Below are 25,952 nucleotides of genomic sequence, written 5' to 3'. Positions count from 1 at the left end.
TGACCTCCATAACTGTATGATAATAAATTTGCATTGCTTTAAGCCATGAAGTTTGTGGTAACTTGTTATAATAGTAATCAGAAACTAATACAGACCCTACAGTCAGCCTAGAACTCAATGAATATTCCTCTCCAACTTACCAAACTATTCCCTTCAGCTGGCATATGGGACAAAGAATCAGTAGTGTGTTAATTAAGTGCACAGCATTCAGCAGCAGACAGACACAGGTTCAAATATTGCCTTTGCCATTGTATTCATTAATGAGTCAACAAATATTAAGCCCCACTATGTGCTAGACACCTTGCTTGACTGGGATACTAGGGAGCAAAAAAACACTAGATGTATGAATGTATGGAACTCACCTAATTCCTATGAGTCTCGAGTTCATTATCTAAAACATGGGAATAACAGTTTCTCTCTTGCTTAAGTATGCAATGCATGTAAAGTACTTACCACAGTTTCACTAAATAATAACTACTATTAAGCCTTCCTTTCTCTTGTTCTAAAAGGCTATTTGTACAACAACAGGGAGCAACAGAACAGGATTTAAAGACTTTGAAGCTTCAACAACAAAGACCCTCTCATCAGCACACATACTTCCTTGCTAATAGGTTTCTGTATTCCATGGCTCATCATCAAACACAGAACCAATCTCACAGGCTCAAAAGTGTCCACCTCAGGGCTGTTTACATACATGGTAATACTCTTTTCCGCCCAAAACTCTCTGACATGAAGCTTGGTGTGCATCTAATGTAAATCATACGTACAGACTGAGGCTTCTAGCCTTGCTACAGACCTTTGAGTCACCCTAGATGATTATGAGAACAGAGATGTGACACATGCATTTTTGGGTAAGATAGTATCTGTAGTTCAGAGTCAAAAAACATAAAAGAGAAGACTTGGGAAATGTCATCTTGCTACTCAGCTTGGCCCATGATACTGCCCAGAGCAACAACTCTGGACACTGGATTGGTCCAATGTTGGAAGGAAGCACAAACTGCCAGACTTTCTGGGACCATTAACAACAAACTTGTTTGTTCAGACTTTCTTCATTTTTAAAGTTTGTTTGTTGTTTATTACATTCACTGGCAGCTGTAATCTAGAGGCCCAGTACACTGTTTGGGACTCAGCACTCAAGAGCCACACTCTAGTAACAATAAGCTTTTTATCATCCTTGTTTTCTTATAGATAAAAATTTGGTTCCTAAAAATTACTTTTTGTACCCCAACTTTCTAAAGTTACACCTGTGAGAATTACTTCTACAAAGCTCTCAATATCCTATTTCCATACTGGTACAAACATCCTTTTGTTTTTTAATTTTTTTTAATGTTTATTTATTTTTGAATGAGAGAGAGACAGAGAATGAGTGGGGGAAGAGCAGAGAGAGAGAGGGAGACACAGAAGCAGGTTCCAGGCTCTAAGCTGTCAGTACAGAGCCCAACGCAGGGCTCGAACTCACAAACTGTGATATTGTGACCTGAGTCAAAGTCAGACGCTCAACCAACTGAGCCACCCAGGTGCCCCACAAATATCCTTTTTTAAAAAGATTTATTAAGTTTTTATTTTAATTCCAGTATAGCTCACATACAGTGTTATATGAGTTTCAAGGGTACTCCTTTTTTCCTTTATTTCTTTTGTTACTGCCATGCTCAGGACTGCCTTTTCCCATTCTTCACCTACCCACATCTCTGGCAGTAGACCATTCCAGGCAGGACTACTGCTGAGGAAACTCTTGGTCTCTTTGAGATGAGAGTAGAATGACATTGATCTCTGCTTCCTCTCTTTTTTTCGACTCTGGATAATAAACTCTAAGTGCAGAGGCAGAAGAGGCTCTTCTCCAGTCCACATGCTCAAGTCCAGGTCTCTTGGCAATGAACTCTCTAGTGACCCTTTCCTAGAGACCCCAAGGCTGTAGCCAGTGCTTGACCTGAATATGTTTCTCCAGATTAGGCAATGACCTTCTCAATTCAAAGTTGACTGCCTCTGTGAAAATGAACTTTTCAAGTCCTTTTGGAATCTGGGCTGAGTTTCTCTGAAAACACTTGTCATTAAAGACCCTTGCTATTGCTGGGGACAGGCTCTCGTTTCTAGTTTACTAGAATCAGTGAGGCTTAAGGCAACGTTTGCTGGAACCGCAAAGCTTAAAGTAATTACAAGCCATTACTTCTCCTCTGCCCTCACTTCTGATTATAAGTAGGTCCTTCTTGTCCAAACACCTCTGAGGGAGGAGGTCCAAGCAATTCCAAACAATCCAAGACATCTTTCCCCCAGAATGAAGCGTAGACTCTCACCCTCCACTTCTACTTTGCCACAGAGCTCTCAGACTACAGGTAGCTTGTGACTTCCTCCTCCCCCCTCCTTCCTTGGTCCTTTGAGACACTAGGGTCTTCCCAGTATAAACCTGAATTTCCCTTCTGATAAGGCACTTAAAAGTTTAGCTACAAAGTATGGTGTGTAGACAAAACTAGAAGAGAAGGTAATTTGGAAACTCTCTCGTCCCATGCAAAACTCTTAAACAAAGAAAGATAAAAGTGTATTATTTTCCTAAGACATTATTCAAAAGTTGTTGCTCATGATGAAGTTTTCAGGGGCCAGACTGTATGCTCTAGTGACACATTAAGTGGATCAATGATAACCTAAGGAACTGTAATGAGTATCCACTTCCTGACCCTGCATTATCTGCTTCTCTGCATCTGTGGGATTTGAAGAAAACTATAGCCTAAGGGAACAGTTCTTGCTGCTCTTCTCTCCTCGCTCTACCCTATAAAATGTATGCCCAGGAGCATACAGTGGAGTGCACACAGGATTATATTTTCAGGAAGCACATGAACTCTGTTTCAAGGAAGAAATGTATTTATTATGTATCATGGTCCCAATTCTGACTGTATTCTGCCCGGGGCTAACCAGTCCTGGGGGAAAGGGTGTAGAAAAAGGGGGAGAGGTGGGGGAAACACAGAGTGGAAGGAAAGAACTATCTCAGAATCCATTTACTAAACAGAAATGTTTAATTTCAGAAAAACCAGGAAGTCTTCCATCTAATTTTTCATTTATATGACCATTAAAAATAGAAGGGACAGCGTGTTCTTCTAATAAGGAGATGAAGGGGAGTGAATGAAGCCAGTACAGACAAGTTTCATGGCTTCTCCTAGGTAGAGGATTCTAATTCGCCTTCCCACACTATCTTGCTCCCTCCCTCCAGGCCGGGTCAGAACACACCACACAAGCTACACAGAGAACTCCAGCAGATGTGGTGACTCCAACCCCCCAGAAAGTAACAGTGCATCTCACAAGGACTCACTCACGTTCCTCAGCTAGAGACCTCTAAGCCAGGCTGGCCCTCTGGCCCTGAGACGCAGGTGAGAATGGACAATGCCGAGGAAGGAGCTGCCCCACACACAGAGACTGCTGACCTCATTTTTTTCCCTAATAAGGATCTGTACACACCTCCCAGGACTGTCATCACCATGACAACAGCAGAAGTTGAGGGTGAGCAGGTTAGTGGAACAGCATGCTTTCTAAATTCTCAAACGAGGCCTGAGGCTGTCCTCACTCGTGAAGTGGAAAAATTCATGTTGGCAGTGCTCCTAAATGGATTCCAAAAAACTTAAAGATCATGCCTTCTTTCTGGGGAAGAATCAGAGATGGAGTCTGCATAAAGCCCCTTCACGCAAAGTTGATTTTGTCAGAGAGGTAGGAATCCTAAAACAAAAGCATGAATTCCCCCTCACTCCCCCTAAAACTAGGGCACATAAACTATGTCCATCTACCACAGAGTGAAGAGATACGGCAAACCAGGGCAAAAACAATCCCCCAAAGACACAAAAAAACAGGCACTTTGAGAAAAATCTCTATAATAGAGCCTTCCCACAGAGACTACTCAGAACAACTCAGACCTAAATTCTGAATGTGAAAGATAGACTCCTACCTTGAAAAATCACTAAAATAGCTCCCATTTACTATAAACATTGTTCTCTAGGCTGTGTAATATGCATGTATTATCTCATTTAATTCTTGTAACAACCTTATCAGGTGGACACTACTATTATCTCCATTTTACAGAGAATGAAACTAGGAACCAGAAAAGTTAAATAGGGGACTCAGAACTGCTGAGTAACAGAGCTAGGATTCAAAGGAGGGTTACTCTGACCAAGAGCTTGAGCTCTTAGTGATGATCTCTCTGATATAGGGAAAGGCTTCCTGCTTCCTGCTTCCTGCTTCCTGCAAGAATCATAAGTAGATGCCTTCCTCACATGATTTCTGAGCCTCCAAAGATATAAGACAACCTCAGGAACATGTACTCTTGATTCTAGACCAGTTCTTAAACTTTGGGGTATATCGGGAGCACATGGAGGGCTTGTTAAACACAGATTTCTGGGCTCCACTCTGAGAATTTCTGATTCGGTAGCAATTGTTAGTGTGTCTGCTCCAAGTATCGTACTTGGAGAACCACTGTCTGGTCCCTCAACACTGAGGTCCTCTAGGCCTTACTGCCTTAGTCACCTCAGCTGCCTAAGTAATCTTTCACTGCTTAGTCCCAGATCCCCTGGGGTCTTCCTTGACAAACTATAGTGTTATGTTTGGCAGTGCTGTGTATTTTGGAATTCCCTGAGCTCTTCTGAAAATAGTATGTCCCTCTCCAGGAACAATTTACTGCTGCCTTAGGTAATGAAATGTAGAAAGAGGGGCCCCGGAAGGACCAGTAGGAGAGAGCAAAGCAGTCTGGTGCCCTGAAGCCAGACCAGCTGTCTCAAAGGCGCAGTTTTTTTTTTTACAACCTCTTGGGATTCCCTCTAGGAACGGATCACACAAGGGCACTCATTAAAACCTCTTGAGAACATTCACACTGAGAAAGTGAGAGTTGTAATTGTGAATGACTGGCCCTTTAATGCCCCTCCCCCCAAATACATTCCTCCCTCTGAAGAAGCTGTAACTGGATGCCAGGCACTCCCTCCTCAGCCCATTTCTTTCTCTGCTCAGTCTCACGGGAAGCTGCTAAAGAGGAAGCCCTTAGGCCAGGTCTGCTCACACAGAGGTGAGGCTGGAGAGAGGGGCCAGTCATCAGGATTAACCAATTTAATGCCTGACTTGTTTATCCTGCAGGAAACATCACCTGGTGATGTCCCCATTGATCCTTTCAGATCCTTATGCTAGGTTTTTGTGGACTGTGAAGATAAATGAACAGTTTAGTGACAAAGCAAAAGAATTCATCAATGGAGGAAAAACAACTTTCAGGAAGACGTGTGAATGAGGATTAGTGCACAGCAGGTCTCTCTCTCTCTCTCTCTCTGCCCAGCTGCAGCTATTCTCTGCTAACAGTGCAGGCGTATTTTGAGTCCTAAAACTGTCAAGTGTCAAAAGGTCAGAATGGCAGGCAGAGGGGCCTCCCTTTAACTTAGTATCACTGTGAGGAGGTATGTTGACATGCAAGGCTAGGTCACCCATGCAGCACTGGGAAGATGGAAGGTCTGTACAGCTCAGTCCATGAGGACCGGAACTCGAATCAGGAGCCAGGCACAGTCCTGGACAGAAGGGATGAGACAGGAGGGGGTGGGAAACTCGGGAAGGAGAGTAATGGGACTCCTTCCCTATCTTCTGTGTGAAGAAGATGGGTTCCTAACATTCTTTTAAATCTGAAGGAGAGACCTGAAATAATCAGCAGACAGCTCCTAATGCATATTTGCCTAGGAATACACACCCACCAGCATCATCAACAAAAGGAGAATGTATTCAACCTTAGTTCCTGGCTCACTAGACCGACCTGCAAACCCTCTGTGGGAACAAGAAAAGCCCTGAAGACAGGTGAGCAGGGCAAGGTTGTGGCTGCTTTCATAGCATCATTCTTACCATTCCAGATGCTTCCTATCCTGCTATACTTGGCAGCCCAAAGCCACTTCTTCACTTCACCACTGGCATTGGGGCTGCAGATTTGTCAATGAACTATTTTATGTTCTTCTCCTTGCCATCTGGCAATATTAACTCTAATGAATTGCTTTAGCTTGTGCATTTGTTTTTTTGTTTTTTTGTTTTTTTGACAAATGTGACTTTTAGTTGAATCATGCAACATTCACAAATAGCAAATGCTGGCTGATTAGAATCAATGAAAGCTCTTAGAATTGCCAGCAAAAATGGGCCCTTTGCTGCACATGTTATTCAGATAGCCTAATCATTTGAAAAGCACCTGATTATTTCTGGAAAGAATGTTTCACACACACACTTATGTCATCTGTAATGTATCTATGTATGTATTTGAATTTGGATGGATTCTTGCAAGCCAGCCATCGTATGAATATAAGTGCTAGATACACTTGGATTTGGAGCTAGACACAGGGTTTGAATCCTACCTCTGCCACTTACAAAACTGCCCGAACCTGGGTATGTTTCTTACCCTCTTGGTGTCTCAAGTTTCTCACATGTAATATAGATCTAATAAATCCCTTGCAAGACTGTCATGGGGAATAAATGAGATCACATATATAATGAGCTCGGCCCAGTGTCTGAGTTGATAATGGCTCAATAATTAGTAACTATTATCATCATTATGATGTTCTATTAATAGAGGATTATGATGGACACCATTTGCAGTCTCTGTAATCCTTCCTTTCTGAAAACTGCCACAGGGATGGACCTCCAAAGCCATATTTTTATTATATGACATTGCTTTAGTGATTGGGCAAGAATAAGGAAACTAAGGAAATACGAGTTTAAGCCATTTGTCTATGCTCATCAGCCACTTGGCTCTTGATCCAACCTGGAAGATTCTCTTTCCTGAAAGTTTAGGTTAGGAATTAGTCCCCACTGGTCCTCTGAACTAAGACACTGTGAGATGTTCATGTCTGGAAATGTCCATGTCAAGGCAGTAAAAGTCAGTCTGCAGAGTGATACAGATCATCATATAGATGTGCAGAAAGAAGCAGATCTGACTTGAACCTGAAGTCAAAGAGAGTAGTGTCTTGGTTTTCATAACTTTCCACTTCCATGAGAAACTCTATTCCATCTATCTATGTATCTGTTTATGTGTCTATGTATCTCTCTTTTGCTTACCACTTTGAATGGGGTTCCATTGTCTCCAATTGAAAGATCTTTGCTAACAGTGTCATTTCTGTGCATAAGACCACCAGATCTTCTCTGTGTAGCTCAGACAGCCTAAGTATTTGAAAGATGCTGGTTTGGGGCGCCTGGGTGGCTCAGTCAGTTAAGCAACCAACTCTTGGTTTTGGCTCAGGTCTTATCTCATGGTTTCATGAGTTCAAGCCCCATGTCAGGCTCTATGCTGACAACACAGAGCCTGCTTGGGATTCTCACTCTCCCTCTCTGTCTGGCCCTCCCCCACTCGCACTGTCTTGCTCTCTCTCTCAAAATAAATAAATGAACTTAAAAAAATAAAGAAAGATGCCTGGCTATTTTACAAAACAGCTACACACACAGAGAGAACTGTTTTCAGTTCTTGAAGGACATTAAGTAGAAAACTAAAATAATCATGCATGTATGTAAGGATGTCATACATATAAGGAAAAGAAGAAAGACTAAAAAGAGAACCATTAATATTCCTGGTCTTAAAAACAAACAGATCATCTGATTGCTTGCTAGAACCCACACAAGAAGAGAGAGACTTTGGGTCTTTACCTGGTGTTGCACTGGATACCGTTGGCCACTGCTGATCAGGTCCTCCTGGCCCAGCCCGTAGAATGCCAGCCTCCTCTAGGTGCACAGAGCTGAGTAAACACACAGACCCAAATCATGGTTAGACCATAAATGCCTCTCCAGATCTCCTGCCACCCTCAGAAAATGCATACATCTCTGGAGGCAGGGCTATCGCCAACACATTCTACTCATGCTTGAACTGCAGCAATTCCTGCTGAGCGGGCACTTTGCATAAATTGCAGAAACAGTTGCCTACGTGCTGCTTGGTATACTATTCAGGCAATAAACATGTTTTATCTTTAAGACAATTTTGGTCATCATCAATGCCACATGGCATTCACTAAATCTAACAGGAAGCCCATTAGAGGGCTAATGCCATTTTAACATCTAAATGCTGAAGCAGAGGAGGAGAGCTTACTACCAGAAGCCCCAGGCCTCTCTTGCTGATTGTCTTGTTTCTGGGTTCTCTAGAGCAAAGACGAAAACACAAAAAATTATTTGGTGGTAACTGTAGCATCGTTCCCATTTAGCTACCCAATTCCTTCTTGACCTTATTTTCTGTTTTACTCTTTCTGTATCTTTTACTTGCAAACAACCCATCCTAGTACATTTCCTGGGACTTGAGGAAGCCTATCATCACCACTCACAGATTCCAATTCAGAAGAAATCAATTCAGCATGAACTACTGCAGGTAGTGAGACATAAAGTGGGATATGCTTAGAGGCAAGTAGAGATAGAATATAAGCTATTCAAGGATGCAGCACTCATAAATATTAATCGATGTATGTCTAATGCCAGCACATAGAAGACCCTCATGTATTTGTTAGATGGATGAAGGAAGGAACAAAGACTCTAAAAGCAAACATCATCCAAGAACATTCTCACCAGAATTAGAGGATTATTTTAAAACAGACATCAGTTCATCTTGCAAATTAAGTTACTGAGACAAAATTTATACTACTGTCCGAGGGGTTATGTGAGGCAGCAGAGCAGACAATCTTGAACTATCGTGGGGGAAGCCCATCTATAAACTGAGTATCTTCTCACTCTGTGACTTTGAATAACGTATCTAATCGAAATTCACTCATTACGCTCTGCCCTACTGTGATTCTTCCCTCCATCTATATCCTAGAATACTCTCTTTTTTTCCAAATAGTAATATACTTCGTGTGTTCTTGGATTCTACCAGCAACTTATATGGGTTTAATCAGACTCATTCTGAAGATGTAACTACCTGGGCACCAGCTCAGCTCAAAGCAGAATTTCCAGATACCGTTACATGATGTCTGAGGCTGGAACTGCCAGGCAGTTTTACACAAGCATATGTGTAAAAAAGAAGTATTCTTTAAGTTTACAACTCTAATACCTGCTCAGTACACTGTGGGGAATAAATTACATTTAGCTTCCATTCTGATTACATTTCTTATCCTACTTATATCTCATAATATCTTAATTGAAACCTGAATAGGAGGATACTTGGCTTTCTTTTCCCCACTTGAAAATAGAATAAGGAAGTGATAATGTTTTAGTATTTTATTTTAAGTGAATTTTTAAAGGTACATCTCATGGCTTTGGTACTTTTCAAGTAAAGTACGGATTCAACTGGGAGCGAATAAGCTGGTATTATAAACCATGCTTTCTCCTCTTATATGGTTTTGCAATGATAGCTCAGGTGCAGGCCAAAGCATAAACTGGTCACTAACAAACAGAAAGAATCCCTCTGATACCTCGTATCCTGGCATCTGCATAAGTGTTTCTGGGCTAAAATTGTGACCCTGGTTCCAAAGTGACATCTCACTATGCCAGCTATGATCTGCAGCCCTTCACTGATTGCTTCTTGTTCAGACACAGCACCCATTATAATGATTTCTGCTCAACTTGTAATGCTTGAGAATGTGTTAATTTATTTTACTTTAATGCATTTCTAAAGGGGCTTAAAACTAATTTTTCATTAACTTAACACATACTTTGTGAGCTCTCTCTTTAGAAAATCGATCCAGGTTTGGTAAAGATCTACTTAAGTGTTGCTCACATTTTGAGGAGCTTAAGTTTAGAGTTTATTCCTTCTTTAAAACTAAATCCTTTTGGTGGGTGTTGATTGTTATGGTTTCTTGGTTTCCAAAGACACTCAAACATAAAGAATCTTTTATTTGGCCCCATGGCATTAAATCAGCTCTGGGAATAATGGTAGTTAATCAATTACTGTCACAGAGACAAAGTAGAGAAAGCAAAATTATATTAATCTCAGTCTTAGAGTAATGCTATTACTCTAGATTAATTTAAAATAAGCTAGATTGGGTCTCCAGATATTCAATAAAGGCCTTTCACATGGCTCATCCTCTGAAGAGCCCATGCCATTGAGGGAAACAAAAGAGTAACAAGATGGAAAAGATAAGGAGATTCTAATATGCGTAAACATGAACAAGAATAAGAGCTGATTACTGTGGTTGATAGGATATAAGAGGTGATGTGTGATAGCAAACCAAGGCAGACAACATGTACATATATTCCAGTACAAAAGCATCAGTGTTCATTATAATTTCTAAGGGAGGGACAGAAAGCATAGGTGGAGAAGGGATGAAAGAAGTTGTCATTAATTCCTTATAGAAATTTTGATGAGAGAAAGTATATAGCAGTCTGTCTCTGTAATTTTGCAAGAGACTCTTATTGCCAGCATTTGAGAAGCATTTGGCAGTATGTTCAATGTTTCAAGGAATAGACATGGAGACAAAGTTCCCCTGTAAAAGTATCTAAAGCTTCTAAACAGCAGTTTCCGGCCCCTACACACACAATTTGCCTGAGACATAAAAGTTAAAGTACTTCTCATTGAAAAAAAGGAAGGAAACACATACCTGTGCATTCCTGCTCTTAGGGAAGCAGAGTAACGCCAGTCTGGGTTGGGCTGTCGTGGCTGCAAAATCACAAAGGGAGGTTGTGTTAATAAGGCAAAACAGAGATCTCCCAGTGATTGATTAGTTGTTTCTTAAATATTTCCATGTATGTGAAAAAAAACATTGAAGGAGCCATTTTATGTGCACCTCTATGAGGATATCTGGATATACAGCGCTTCGTGAGAAAATTAGCTCATCAGGGTCCTTGCAAAGACTAAATATCATGAAAAACTAGACTTAATGATGCCGTGAGGACCAGCTGTGGCTTCGCCTGGCTCAAAACAGGTCTACGTTCCTAAAGCAGCAACAGGGGGAGGGCAGTCTATTTTGAGACAGGGAAAGCTTTCATTGTTTTTGCCCTCAAATGCCTCATTAAGGGAACATCTCCAATTTGGTGTTCAAGCTAAAACAGGGTGCACAACTACACAAGTTCTGCTGGTCTGGCCGGACTGCAGAGGACTGCAATCTGCTGCTGGCTTTGCAGACTGCAGCATGTTTGACCCAGGATGGATGTGCCCAGTCATAACGCCAGTGACTGATAACTGCCTCTTCTGCTGACTGAAGAGGAATGCTACAGAGAGGAAAATAAACCACTACGGGAGCTGGATCTTGTTTTGCTACATAATCCTTTTCATAAAACTGCACTCGCTCCCTGCTTTTCTGAGTGCTTTGCCTCCTCACTCAATTACTGTTCACCAAGCTCTGATTGTTTAACAGGGAGTAGCTGAAACCCAGGAAGAACCTGACTCACGCTGCACCACCTATGTATTAGAAAGATCTGTTGCCTTCTGTCTACAAACTGTCAATTCAAAGGGGAGTGGACAAAGAAGGAACATATAGGCCCCAGAAGACTGTTTGAGGAGTTATGGGCTGAAGAGAAGCCACTCAGGAATCACAGGAGACAAAATGGGGATGACTGTCACTATCTTGTATTTATTAGCAAAAAGTTTATTATAAAAAAAACCTGTGTTAGGTCTTCCTTTAAATGTATTTTCATGGCCCTGTCACTGAATACTGAGGTCTATGTGAGCAGAAAGATGAAGAGGTGGAGGCTGTATTCTGTATTTTCCTCTGGATTATGATTATCATATTTCATAGACACAAAGCCACAGTAATACCAGTAAACTACTTCAAAATGTCAATAATTCTTGTCCATATCATTTTTATAGTTTATTCAAAGGATGCAGAGTATTTCATAAAGACACGTTTTCACAACACCTAGGAAAGAAGTGATCAGCATCTCAACTTTCAGACAGACTATGGGGTGGTTAGATGGTATTCAGAGAGTTAGCCAAAGTCAAGGCCCAGGAAAAGCTACAAGTCTAGAATACTTTTCCTCAAATGTCCCCACACACTAACTGCCCTCGCTCCTTTCAACTTTGCTGGCAAGACGTGAATATGCAAGCTGCTTTATCCTTGAAGCAGTTCTCAGAATACTACAGATACTCCATGTAAAGTAGCATGAAACTCTCTACAGAAGAAATGAAAGGGTTTCCCATTTTCTACTAGTTGTGTTGGAGGGAACCAAAAGAAACCATTTGCAAATCATTTTGTAAACCTGGAAATATGACTGAACTATTTGTGTTAGTCAAATCACCATCATCTCTTCCCTTACCATCAGCAGAACTAGTATCAACTGTGAGAACCTTTCTTCAGTAAAGACTTGGACACCTGTTAAGTAAATGTTGCCAATTTTTTTTTTTCTACGATTGGATAACATTCATGATGAAAACTGCTGCCACTTGATTTTTGGATTGAGAGCACCAACCTCATTTTGCTGAGAGGCACAATTCTAGTGGGACTGACCATGAACTCAGTTCACTGAGTCACTTCCTCAACGACAATTTGTCATGATGCTATTTTCTATGATAGTCCATCAACAACAAGGTGCCTCTCAGATTCATTTGCCAGAATCATAGATATGAGATCACTTAGGGTAGTAAGATCAGGCAGAGAAAAGGTAAGGAAGAATACAGAATGTTTTAAGGATCCACACAATATTAGGCAATGAGATAAGCACTTTAAACATATTATTGCATTTATCTTAACACTTTTTTTGACCATAAATTCTATAAAAAGGATATATCTGTTTTGTCCATAAAACATATGAATATGCTCAGATATTCATAACACATAGCTATGTCCTCCGAGCTGAGCAGTGTTCAGGTATTTGGTAGGTTTTTAAAATGTTTCTGAACAAATTAATGATCATGCAAGGATAATATTAATGTATTTAAATGTATAGAAATAAGAAATCTGAGCTTTAGAGAGATTAAATTACTTGCCTGATTTGGTGGATTTGTTGATCGTTACATTTAGGTCTCCCTAAACCAAAGTTCGTGTTTTAAATTAATTTACACAGAATGACATGTATATAGTTGACCCTTGAACCACATAGGTTTGAACTGCACAGGTCCACTTATAGGTGGATTTTTTTCAATAAATACCATACAGTACTGTAAATGTATGTTCTCTTCCTTATGATTTTCTTTTTTTAAATGTTTATTTATTTATTTTGAGAGAGAAACAGAGAGTCTGAGTGGGGAGGGGGGCAGAGAAAAAGGGAGACACAGAATCTGAAGCAGGCTCCAGGCTCTGAGCTGTCAGCACAGAGCCTGACGTGGGGCTTGAACTCATGAATCAGGAGATTATGACCTGAACTGAAGTCAGACACTTAACTGACTGAGACATCCAGGCGTTCTATTTATGATTTTCTTAATAACATTTTCTTTCCTCTAAGGCTATTCTTATTTTATTTTAAGAATAAAGTATATAGGGTGGTTCAGTCAGTTAAGTATGGGAGTCTTGGTTTTGGCTCAGGTCATGATCTCCCAGTTTGTGAGTTTGAGCCCCACATCAGGGCCCTGCTTGGGATTTCTCTCTCCCTCTCTCTTGCTCCTCCCCAGCTTGCTGTCTCTTTCTCTCTCTCTCTTGCAAAAAATAAAATAAAATATAATAAAAGATTTTTTTTAAAGAATACAGTATATAATACATATAACATACAAAATATGTGATAACCAACTGTTTACATTCTCAGTAAGTCTTCTGGGCAACAGCTGGCTATTCGTAGTTAACTTTTAAGGGACCCAAAATTATAATCAGATTTTCAAGTCTGCATGGGTCTGGCACCCCTAATCCTCGTGTTGTTCAAGGGCCAACCGTACTTTAATTTTTTCTTTTACTTCTGAGTTTCACAGATATTGATTTACTTTTAAATGATACATAATTTAAAGTGATAAATGCACATGGGTTTCAACCAAACTTGATTAAAGTTGGAAAAACTCAAGTTTAAAGGTTGACTTCTCATATCTCTGACATACTGGAGACATATAGTGAGGATCTGAACTAACTGTGATTGTTTAGTTCCCTAACACTTGGATGATACATTCCAGAACTATGCTTATTTTCTATTGGTGAAAAGCCCCAGTATGTCTGTCGTTTCAAAGCTTAGTCCTTCAGGACACTAATGGCCATAAAATTCCAGATGTGGAAAAAATGAATTAGGTAGTCCATATGGGTGATATAGCATCAATGAAGAACAGGAACCCACTTAAGATTCTATCAAAATTGTAGCAAAGATTTAATTTATCCTGTAATGGTATTATTACCATGTTATTGTAATATTTATACCATAGAACATTTGAGCTACAGAAGGATGAATCACCTTTTCAAGAAAAATTTAAAACAAACTAGGTTTAAAATACCCTATCTTCTTCAAAAAAAAAAAAAAAAAATCATTAGACCACTCCGGAAATGACACTCTGTCATGGAAATCCATGTTGAAGCTATCAGTAAATGGCCCTCTGAGACATGAAACTATAAGTAGCCATCTCCTTTTCCTTTCTGTTAGGACTCTATTAAGGATGTATCCATTGCATATTTTTTTCAGTGATACTGTGTCAACACTGATATAAACTATGATAGGCAGAATTCTAAAATGCCCTCCTAAGATCCTCACACTGTGGTGTACATGCCCTGCATAATTTCCAAGAATAAATATGATGGCTCTCACTCTGATTAGGTTATGTCGTATGACACACTTGGCTTTAAGACAAGGAAACCATGGGGCACCTGGGTGGCTCAGTCAATCAGTGTCTGACTTTGGCTCAGGTTATGATCTTGAGGTTTGTGAGTTCAAGCCCCATGTAGGGATCTGTGCTGACAGCTCAGAGCCTGGAGCCTGCTTTGGATTCTGTGTCTCCCTCTCTCTCTGTCCCTTCCCCACTCACACTGTCTCTCTCTAACAAAAATAAATAAACATTAAAAAAAAAAAAAAAAAGACAAGAAAACGATCTGGGCGGGACTGACCTAATCATGTGAGCTCCTTAAATCTGGGTCTAGAGATCAGAGACATAAATTGGAGAGATTTGAAGACATAAATTGGAGACAGATTCCATGTGAGAGAGGATTCTTCCCTGTTAGCTCTAAAGATGGAGGGGATGATGGGGCAAGGGCCTGAGCACAACCCCTAGGAGCTGAAAGTGACCTCCAGCTAACAGTATGTAAGTAGTCCAGAAAGAGCTAACTTCTGGGGATGCCTGGGTGGTTCAGTCGGTTAAGCATCCAACTTTTGGTTTTGGTTTCAGCTCAGGTCACGATCTCACGGTTGGAGAGTCTGAGCCCCATGTGGGGCTCTGCACCGATGGTGCAGAGACAGGAATTTCTCTCTCCTTTCTCTGCCCCCTCCCCAGCTTGCTCTCTCTCTCTCTTTCAAAAAATAAATAAACATTAATTTTTTTTTTAAAAAGAACTAATTCTGCCAACAGCCTGTATGAACTTAAAAGCATATTCTTTTCCAAAGCCCACAGAAGAGAACTCAGCCCAGCTGCCATATGGATTTCAGCCTTGTGAAAACTAGAGCAGAGAACCCACTCACATCCTGCAGGACTCTGAGACAATAACTGAGAGTTATTTTTAACCAGTAATTTGTGGTAATTTCTTACAAAGCAATAGCAAATGAATATATAAACTATTGGTCATTAAGGCAAAAAGAAGTATAACATTTAAAATAATCACTGTTATATATTAGTCTTCTAGTAAATCAAGTTGAAAAGATGGTAAGTATGTGAATTCTAAGGGAAATACTTTCTTCTGAAGTCATTTGCAACCCCTAATCCATGAAGCAGGAAAGTAAAATAAACACAATATTAAAATATACCGAATGGGTTTCAGTACAACAGAAAATGCTAGGTTTGCTTAATTCTGGACACACAGCCTGCCAGCACAGCAGTTACCCTCTCTCTCACAGTTTCACTTCCCTGGAGCCCAGAGTTCTGACCCTGCAAGGCCAGAAAGGAACTGATGTTGTTTATGTGCCAAGGAACTAAAGTTTCTTCACTTTTGCAATGTCAGATATTTCTTTGCAGGTCAAGTTCAAATTCCTGAAAGAAAAAAATTTTAATTTTTAGGTGAGCAGATTTAAAATGCTGCCAAGGAATCCTCTTGCCCTTTGATTTTTTGAAATCATGATTATAGATTATAATGCTAAAAAATATTATCATATGGATAAACTAAATTTACATTCATACTTAATATGCACAGAAAAATTGAGCTAGGTAAATTCCTAACAAAAGTCACATTCAAAGACACCTGTAAATCTCCATTAAATCCATCTAAACCACTGGGCTTGGTGATGGCAGGTTTTCCGCAAATATTTGAAAACTGACATCATCCTAACCTCTCATTGAGAGCAAAAATTGGTGGAAAACCAAGGCAAGTATCCAGAACCGACTCTGCTATTCTGTCGAGCAGACAGCATGCCAATAGACGATTTATAATATGCCAGGCTGTGTCCCTGCAGAGTGTTTGGAGGTAGACCAGATGCCCATGTGACAGCTCACTCCTGGGTCAGAGGAAAGGGTAGGCCAATGACATTCAAGCTACAATAAATAGATTTCTTCATCAGTCAGAATATGTGCAAGATAAAGAGACCGAGAAGAGCTCAGCCATAATTCCATCTGGCTCAGCAGATCTGCAGAAAAAGGGAGGAAGGAGGTAATTTGAAGCAATTATTATATTATCAGATGAAAGAAAATAAACTTTTTCTCAGAAGAACAGTCCTATAACCGGTATGGAAATGGCAAGACAAAACAGCCCACCCACTCAAAAGTGACCACAAGAGGATGCGACACTGGAACGGAAGTTCACAAATAGAATTTCTCTACCTATTCTGACCACCATACTCTTTTTATAAATATAACACCATGTCACTTGGCACTACGTGTAAATTCTGAAACAGGACACAGTCGCCAGATAGAAAAGTCAGTCCTAGGGGAGATAAATTAGGAGCCACTAAAAGAAGAGTTAACTTTTTCAGATCACTGCGTCTGGAATGAGGGTGAATGTGCATACACAGTGGCAGAAATACTCAAGATTTGATGACTCCAAATTGTTTGAAAATAAATGAAAGCAAACTTATCTTATTTCTGCTAGTCTTTTGTGATTTCCACACCTTGAGCCACCTGGTCCCATGGAAGCACAGCTGGACAAATCTGTCCAGAGCACTCAGAGTGATTCATTAGCAGTCACAGGACCACAGACGCACAAAATCTACCTTAAGATTTGGTTTCCTTTTCTTGGAGATTCTGAAAGGGGTGCCAACCACATTCAATATCAGGTTTTCAGAAATCTCCAAAGAGAAATTCTGCCCCATTGCCAAACAGTTACTTCAAAAACTTCACTGCACAAGTGACTCATCCTATAAACTCACTGGGGGGTGAAATCTGTCAAAAGATTAGAGTCTGGTATTAAATGTTGTTTAATAAGCAACAAAAGAGAAATCAGAAAAAGAACAGAGATAAAAGATCTTAACAGGCTATGCCAAAGTAAAACAGATAAACATATAAAAATAAATCAGCTTGGTAGTAACATTTTTATTCATTGATCCTCCCATTTGTGACCTACTTTTACTCAAGGAATTGCTCTTTCTCTAAAAGCAGTTAATCTCTAAAAGTAAGTTAACTTACACCACTAGGTGAACCAATGCTGGCTGAAATGCCCAAGTTATCACATATGAAAAGAAGTATACACATTGGGATTTCTGTCTACTTGTACTATTTCAAACAACACAGTCTTTGGAATCAGACTGACCGGACTTAAAATAGACAAGCAGAATGATTGTGTCTTACTTAACCTCTCTGAGCTTATTGCCTCATATCTTAGATGCTGGTAAATGTTTCTTTCATATATGACTTACAGGGAATGAAACCACCCATATGCTGCAAAGCAGAACATTTTTATATAGCATAGTGGTCAATGAGTGCAAACTCCCTTACTCATCCTTTATAATCTTCATCTCATTTAACATAGGCACACGGCATGAAGTGCACCTCAGGACTCTTATGCCATCTGCAGTAACTGGGTAGGGAAAAGAGAAAGCCTAACATGGGAATTTAACAGGTTGATCTAGCGGTCATGACTTTCAGAGTTGACTGATTTTGTTCCCATTTTGCCATGCTGACCTGACTCTCTCTCTCCCCTTAACTGTAATAATGTCAGGAGCTATAGATCTTAGGGCTCTCTACTGGATTCCTGAAAGTGGCTGGCAGAAATTTGCTTTTATTCAAATCACGCATTCTCCTGGAAAAATCCCACAAGAGCAAGCACTTTTCTGACATAATTTTCTCCCTCAATTAAAGATTTGTGTACCAAAACACGCATTAACACACAGGTCAGTGTAAGACAGAAATAGTTCATGTGTCAAACTGCCCCAAGCTCTGAGCCAGGAGAACGATGGTAGAGTGTCCTTCGGGAGCTTCCAGCTCCCAGTTGGCGGCAAGCTTGTCTGGCCTGCTCTCCCAGCCTCTTCACCACCTGCAGCCCACCCAGGCCCAAAAGGACCTCACAAGAATTTGTTAAGCAAAGGTCTACAGCATCCCTACTTAAAGCTAGGCCTTTTTACATGCTTCCAAAAGCTATGATCTAAAGAATTCTAGAAACGCCTTGATTGTGTCCCCTTGTATTTCTTAATCTGCCTTCTGCCTCCTGTGGCTGCTATGTATCAACTAAAATTTATCAGGCTTTTCTGATACATCTCAAGGTACATGGGAAATTCTCTCAATCCATCTTTTTTTTTTTTTCTGTATTTAAGCATTACTTTCCTCAAGATTAGCATGAATTAGGATGTGAAACTAGGGACATTAATAAAAAGACAGCAAAATGTCAATGAAAATACATCACAAAAATATAGGAGGGACAATTATTAATGCCTTTTATAGTACCTCTAAAAGTCTTCGCTACAAAGTAGTTGTTTGGGAAGATAACAGGTCATCACTGTTGATGAAACAAAAATTTGGCTTCTGAAATACAATTTTTTTTTAAGTAGGTTCCACGGCCAGCGTGGAGTCCAATGCAGGGCTAAGAGTTGGCCATTTAACTGACTGTGCTACCCAGGGGCCCCTGAAATACAACTTTAAAGTATCACAAAGCAAACCACTGTTTTCAAGTTTGCGTATGGCGACACACTACACAAACACATCCGCACATTCATGCACTGTCCAATAATTTATGTGCAGTCTTCATAATAATGAGCAAGCTGGCCTTATGCTTACTTAAAACCAGTGTATTTACTAACACCTGTCCTTTATGCACAGCAAGCCATCCACTTTACAAGGCTTTTCTAGCTATCACAAACTAAAATTTAGATTCAGAAAATGAACATGTGCTTTGGAACACGTTGGAGTATTGTTGGAAGTATTGTCATTTAACTTAAAGACATAAAGGGCTTGAGAGGCTACTTCACGTATCATTAAAACTTTACAAATTGCCAACAGGAAATCAGAAGATTACAGACTACATTTAATCTAATGCAGGGAAATCACCTTATGATGAACACCTGCTATGCCAGAAAGGTAACTAATGGAAAAGTCCTTTTCTCCTTCTCTTTCTCTCCAGTTCCAGCTTGTCCTGGTATTCACCACATCCCCACATCCCTAATCCACTTGTTCTAATATCTCCTTGGCCCAACCAGACAAATTGGTCCTTGGTCTCTTTGCCCTACCATCCTTCATCTCCTCTGACAGCACCTACAGAAGAATTACCGCATCAAACAGCCAAAGAAGCAAACTTTGGCTTCAGGGCGAGATCCACAGTCTAGGGCTTTGTCACCTCTGACATGAATTTCCAGAAGGTCCTACCACATTAGTTCAGTGTAATTACTGGAAATATTAACTGGATAATTTTCAAGATATAAACAAGGACAGCATGCAGAGGTGACCACCACAACCCCTAGGGTCTCAGAGCTTTTTAAAAACCAACACTCCTGTAGCATTTCAAAAGAGAACTTTCCCTATAGATGATACAGCAGAGGCCATTTGTCCCTGAATCTCAAAATATTACCCACTATGGCATCATCTTATTCTCAAGCCTGTTCCATACCTCTGCAGAGCTGTGTTTTAGCATCAAACATTTAAGACTAATTCTTATTTCTCTAACAATGTTATGGGTAAGGCCTCCTATATCCAAAAAGAAAATAAAGTAAAGCAATTCTGATACTATTTTTCTAGAGGAGAAACAGAGCAGATTAATATCAAGTCACAGGTACTACGTATCCTCAGTTTACCAGATAACTCCTGTCAATGTTAATAACTCAGTAGAGCGCACGATATTGGTGGAGGGAGGGTGTGTGTGAAAATGCACGACTGTGGAAGAACCCCTTGACTGCTATCTCACCTCGTTTTGAGGAATGGCATCATTTTTGAGAATGATCAGGTTCCCGGCACTCTGCCCACTTTGGCCTGTGAGGTGCCTGCTGTCACTTGCTGCCGCCTGGGCTCCCCCAGGCCCCAGTCCTGTCTGTGCCCCTGTGTTATAAAACATGAAAGTGTCACTCCCTGAGCCTGCTGTCAGACAGGCCTTGTAGCAGTAGGTCTTGGTGAGGGAGCCGTTCCCTCGCACTTCAATGAAGTGAGGCTGCACTTTGAGGCCGTGCGGTAACCTGGCATCAATATTGTTATTGGCCTGTTTGTTTAGTTCAGCAGGGCACCGCTCCCTCACTCCACAGAAGCCCCCACAGCACGCGGTTCCATATGCAGTATAGTGGTAGCACTTGATGATGCTCAAAACAATGATTGTCAAAAGAAATATAAAAGACACTGTGCTTAATGCTATTATTAGATAAAGTGTAATTTCAGAGTATGTCCGAGGACCCTTCACGTGTCTCTGAGTATCAGGGAGGATTTTGGAAACCCTATCCACCACAGCTACTGTAATGGCCACAGAGGCTGACAGTGATGGCTCTCCATTGTCTCGGACCACCACGGTCAGGTTGAAAGTGGTTCCACTCTCATCTCCCATCTTCCTGGTAGTCCTAATTTCTCCTGTGTGTAGCTCTACTTTAAAGAGGTCCAGGTCAGAAGTCTGAGCCAGGTGGTAAAAGAGCCAAGCATTTTGCCCAGAGTCTGAGTCCATGGCTATGACTTTGGTGACCAGATAGCCAGCAGGGGCAGTTCGAGGCACCATCTCAATGGCTGCTGACGAATTAGTTGAGGTAGGGTATAGGATGTGAGGGGCATGGTCATTCATGTCCACCACATACACATTGGCGGTCACAGTGCTGCTCAGCGGTGGACTCCCCTTGTCCTGGGCCTCCACAGTCACAAAGAACTCCCGAAACTTCTCATAGTCAAAGGAGTTGACAGCATAAAGGCTGCCACTGGCACTGTTAACGGAGACATAGGAGGTGACTGGCAGCCCTTGAACCTCCTTCTCCAGGAGGGAGTAGGTCACCTCTGCATTCTCCTTTTCATCTGGGTCTGTGGCTTGCACAGTGCAGAGCAACACCCCCGGCAAATTGTTCTCCTGGATGTAGATGTTGTAGGAGTCCTTTAGGAAGCTTGGTGGGTTGTCATTGATGTCAGAGATCTCAACCTGCAGTGTCCGCTGGGATGTGAGCTGTGGCACTCCCCCATCAGTGGCTGTCACTGTGATGTTGTAGGCAGCTACCCGCTCCCTGTCCAGCGGACCATTCACCACCAGTGTGTAGGAGTTTCCAAAGCCATTCAGCCGGAAAGGGAGTGAGGCCTCCAGACCCAGGCTCACTTTCCGGTTGGGGCCTGAGTCTTGGTCATTGACACTGAGAAGGGCCACAACAGTATTCGATGCAGCATCCTCGGGCACTGGGCTGTACAGGTCCGTGAGTACCACCTCTGGTGCATTATCATTCACATCCACGATGTCCACCAGTACCTTGCAGTGACCCACCATGGGCACTGGACCCTGATCAGTAGCCTGCACATAGATCTGGTAGGAAGAGGCCTCCTCATAATCCAGTGCTCCACTTACCCGCACTTCCCCAGTGCTGGCATCGATGCTGAAGAGCTGCCTCTCCCGGTCCGACGTGTAGCTGCTCAATGAGTACCTGAGCTCGCCATTGGAGCCCTCATCCGGGTCCGAGGCATTCAGCTTCACCACCAATGTGCCCGGAGGAGCGTCCTCCCGAAGCTGGACACGGTAAGTGTTCTGGTCGAAGGTGGGAGAATTGTCGTTAGTGTCCAGGACACGCACAGAGATCTGTGCCGTGCCCGAGCGGGCTGGGCTGCCTCCGTCCACAGCTGTGAGAACCAGGTGGTGCAAGACTGCCTGCTCGCGGTCCAGGCCCTTCCGCAGCACCAGCTCCAGCACCTTACTGTTCTCCTGCAGGGGTTTAAGGTCCAGCTCGAAGTGCTCGCTGGGGCTGAGCTCATAAGTCTGCACCGAGTTGGCGCCCACGTCGGGGTCCTGCGCGCTCTCAATGTGAAAGCGCGCTCCAGGAGCCACCGATTCGCTTACCTGAAGCTGGTAATCCGGCCGCGGGAAGCGCGGCGAATTGTCGTTGATGTCCAGTACCTCCACCTCTACGGCACTCACCGCCACGGGGCTGTGCGCCAGCACTTCCAAGCTGAGCAGGCAGCGAGGCCGCTGCTCACACAGCGCCTCCCGGTCAATGCGCTCGTTGACGAAGAGCGCTCCACTTGTCAGGTCCAGCTCCAGGTAGCGCGGACTGGGCGCACCCAGATGGTTGATGCGCAGGCAGCCCGGCCCCAAACGCCGCAGCTCCAGCCCCAGCGCGTTAGCCACGTTGCCCACAAGCGCGCCGGGTGCCTGTTCCTCCGGCACCGAGTATCGTAGCTGGGAGGCCGCTGGGCCCGGCAGCAGCAGTAGCAGCAGGAGAGGCAGCAGCAGCAGCCAGGACATGGGCGGCCGGAGTCGTAGATGCTCTGTCGCCCCAGGTCTGGTGCCCGCCAGCTCCATAGCCACCCGCCGCGGCGGAGGTAGCCGGGCAGGGCCGGAGGCAGCAGCTTTCCCAGCCGCGCTCCACGCCCGGGCCCCGCCTCCGCCTCCGCTCGTGCTGCCCTGCGCCCGCTACCCCACCGCTCACGCGCTAGCAAACGCCGGGGGCCGCTCCTCTCGTAGGCCCTCCGGAGGGCTCCTGGCCCCGCCGCCCCCGCTGACTCCCCATATCCCAGCTCCTCCGCTCGCCTGGGAGTCGCTCCGCCTGGCTTCGCTGCAAGCCTGCCTGCTTGCCTGCTTGCCTGCCGCTGCCGCCGCCGCCGCCGCCGCCGCTCCAGGGGGGAGGGAAAAGGAAGCAGAACGGGAGGGGGAGGAGTGCTCAGCAAGTCCGGCTCCGATTCCGCACCGAGGTGGCAGACGGCAACCGGGAGTGATCGGTCGCGCCAGCCACTCTAGCCTCGGCTCCTTCACCCTGGACACGCGGGATCCCGGCAGACCGCGGGAACACGGCCACTCCCTTTCTCCCTGCCCCCATTCCCCGGTTCAGCCAGTCTCCACGGTATCTCGGCTGTTTAACGGGTCTTGTAAGGATATTATTCTAGGACAAACAGTTGTGTCTCTAGGACCTGGGCTGTCCGACCTTCCCAGGAAAAGATTTCCAACCGCAATTCAGGAAAATAAACTCAGGACCTTAGCTAAGTATGGGCACCTGGGCGGCGGCCCCACAGTCAAAAGAAACGAACGCAAGGGAGGCGCTCTGGGGTTGCTGATGATGGAGATTATTTACCTGCCCCCCAAATTTTCCCTAGAATACTCCTAAATAGAACAGAAAGTGTTCAACTCCTGGGGCAAAGGGAGGGGGAGGACAAATGCTGTCCTCTTCTGCGGAGCAAGCCAAAAACATCCTGGGATCTCAATACTCAGTTCTGCTAGGAGCCAAGTAGCGCTTGCTTTTCAAGTGTGTATCTTGGCAAATAACCAATATTTGAAGTTTTAAAATTCTCTTTTAAAAATTGGCTCCACGAAGCTGCAGGCTAAGCTCCTATTTGACCTCTTTTGATCATAGTGGGGAAATATGGTAAAATTTTAAAGAAATTCTTCTCTCAAGCTTTCCCTTATTTTACTCCAAATCTTTTTTTTCATTTATCATCCAAGAAATTTTCTTTGTTCCTTCATGAGTGGTTTAAAATATTTCTTTAATAGATGACAATGTCTTCAAGAGCCTGCAAAACCATTACGTCAAGAGCGTTACTCTTCATCTCCCAAGCCCGGCTGGAATTCGGATGCCATTAATGCTTTGCAGTGAAAAATCTGCTGTTATTAGGCAAAATGTGGGAGGCTGGCATTTGTCTTAACAACAGCCAGCAGTTTCGATGGCTGCAGCTCACCTTCCATAAATATGAGGCTCCTTTACACCTCTGGGGCTCCTCTCCCCTAAGACTCAATCTTGTATTGCTACAGAGATAACAAAAAGAGGACCGATTTTCTCTCCAGTGAACAAAAAGGCAAATGGATCAGAGGAAGCATCTCCATGCTGTGTCACTGCCTCTGCTTCTCTGTTCCAGATATCCACTCTTCCCAGGCCCTCTCATCTCTTCCACAGAAATTTAAAATCCATTGTTGGGGTGCCTCGTTGGCTCAGTCGGGTAAGCATCCGAGCATTGGGCTCAGTGCTGAGCAAGGAGCCTACTTAGGATTCTCTCTCCCAGCCCTCTGTGCCCCTCCTCCATGGGTGTGCATGTGCGCGCACTCTCTCTCTCAAAATAAACATTTTAAAAAAGAATCTCAAAAAAAAAAAAAAATCCATTGTCCCACATGCAAAAAACACTCACTAAAAAGTCCTTTCCCTTTCTCATCTCCTAGCACCTTCTCACTCCTAGATTTTCCTCTGTGGGTCATTTTCTAGCCCTGAGCTGGAACAACACCAAAATGAGACCTGACAGTTGGTATTCTTCCTGCCTTGAGGGCATAGGTGAAGGGCCCAAGGCAATGATCCTGCCAGATTTCAAAGGCCTGGACTAGCACATCCCTCCCTTCCACCCACTAAGTGAACTTGCTGACAACACTCCATAACCTAACCAATTTTATTCCAGAGATGCCCCCAGACTCCTCCTATCACTGCTGCTTCTTATTTGTCCTCTTTGTTCCCTCAAGGGTGCAGAGTGGGAAGTAATTTCCATCACATTCTATTCCTGTCTCCTTTCTTAGGTCTCTCACTTCTCCCTCTCTGTCTGCTTCCTCCCCAAATGTCCCTACAATAATTCTATCTCTGTTTGCTGTGGTAATTTGATCTCAGAAAGCCTTAAACTCTCAAGTGCATGAGTTGTAGGCCTGGCCTATGTCTTCACCCATTACTTATTTCTGAAAATAAATGGCTTCTAAGTGGAGTCAAGTTATAAGTTGTCAGGAGGAGTGACCTTTTCTTCTCTCATCTCCTCCCAGGCCCTGACAGTCACTGCCACCTTTGCCCACAGCTCAGAAACCTGGCCACTGGGTATTGACCATGCATGGATCTGTGCCCCTAAAAAGATCAAAGGCACTTAAGGAAGAGATTAAAATGACAAAGGCTTGGTGAAGTTTTTAATGGAAGCCCCCAAGTGTCACATCTCTAGAGAAAAAAAAACACAAAAAAACGGGGCTTGCCTTTTAGCAATTTTGTCATCTTTCAGCAAGGACACCTGCCAGGTTGTCCATTTTGATGTGTCAGGATCATAAGCTTCAACTAGTATTTACTACCTCAGTGATTGGGAAGGCAAACAGATAACACAAATCAGATACCTTTTCAAAGACATTGTACTAAAGAGATTGTACTATATATTTTTTAAAGTTTATTTATTTATTTTGAGAGACAGTGTGCGTGTGAATAGGGGAGGGGCAGAGAGAAGAGAAGAGAGAGAGAATCCTAAGCAGGTTCCACGCTGTCAGCATGGAGCCAGACACGGGGCTCTATCTCATGAACTGTGAGATCATAACCTGAGCCTAAATCAACAGCCTGCTGTTCAACCAACTAAGCCACCCAGGCACCCCATTGACTGTACTGTGATATTACAATAATTTTGTTCCACACACTATTGTACTTAGCCTCTTGCCAACCTTTTAAAAATTGGCTTGCCAACCTTTTAAAAGTTGCCAACCTTCCTACTTGGTGGAATGAGATTGCTTACATTGCTGGCAAGTGTCCTGTCTAGAAATAGGAATATTAATGCCTTGACC

At 42.9% G+C, this 25,952-nt stretch overlaps 2 protein-coding genes across 8 annotated transcripts in view; both read right to left on the bottom strand.

Annotated features, from left to right (window-relative positions):
- Positions 1 to 25,952, bottom strand: part of LOC101098920 (protocadherin alpha-C2) — a 176,141-nt gene that overhangs the window by 24,956 nt on the left and 125,233 nt on the right. For 4 of the 7 annotated variants that reach the window (XM_045060201.1, XM_023255945.2, XM_023255959.2 and 1 more), the window contains exons 2-3: positions 10,494 to 10,552; positions 7,624 to 7,712 (exon numbers count right to left, since the gene is read on the bottom strand). In XM_045060201.1, the coding sequence (XP_044916136.1) occupies positions 7,624 to 7,712; positions 10,494 to 10,552 (148 nt within the window). Of the gene's footprint in view, positions 1 to 7,623; positions 7,713 to 10,493; positions 10,553 to 15,531; positions 15,914 to 20,201; positions 23,463 to 25,952 lie in introns of those variants that run through there. The other 3 variants (XM_023255939.2, XM_019833319.3, XM_045060207.1) reach the window with 3 other exon arrangements.
- LOC101099699 (protocadherin alpha-6) overlaps positions 10,494 to 25,952 on the bottom strand; it is a 134,975-nt gene continuing 119,516 nt past the window's right edge. Inside the window, 1 exon segment of the mRNA XM_045060231.1 lies at positions 10,494 to 10,552. The gene's annotated coding sequence lies outside the window, so the exon portion shown is untranslated.

The sequence above is a fragment of the Felis catus genome, chromosome A1 (genome assembly GCF_018350175.1).
Source record: "Felis catus isolate Fca126 chromosome A1, F.catus_Fca126_mat1.0, whole genome shotgun sequence".
Classification (NCBI taxonomy): domain Eukaryota; kingdom Metazoa; phylum Chordata; class Mammalia; order Carnivora; family Felidae; genus Felis; species Felis catus.
Note: the sequence above shows the minus strand (reverse complement) of the source record. Positions and strands in the feature narration are given on the sequence as shown.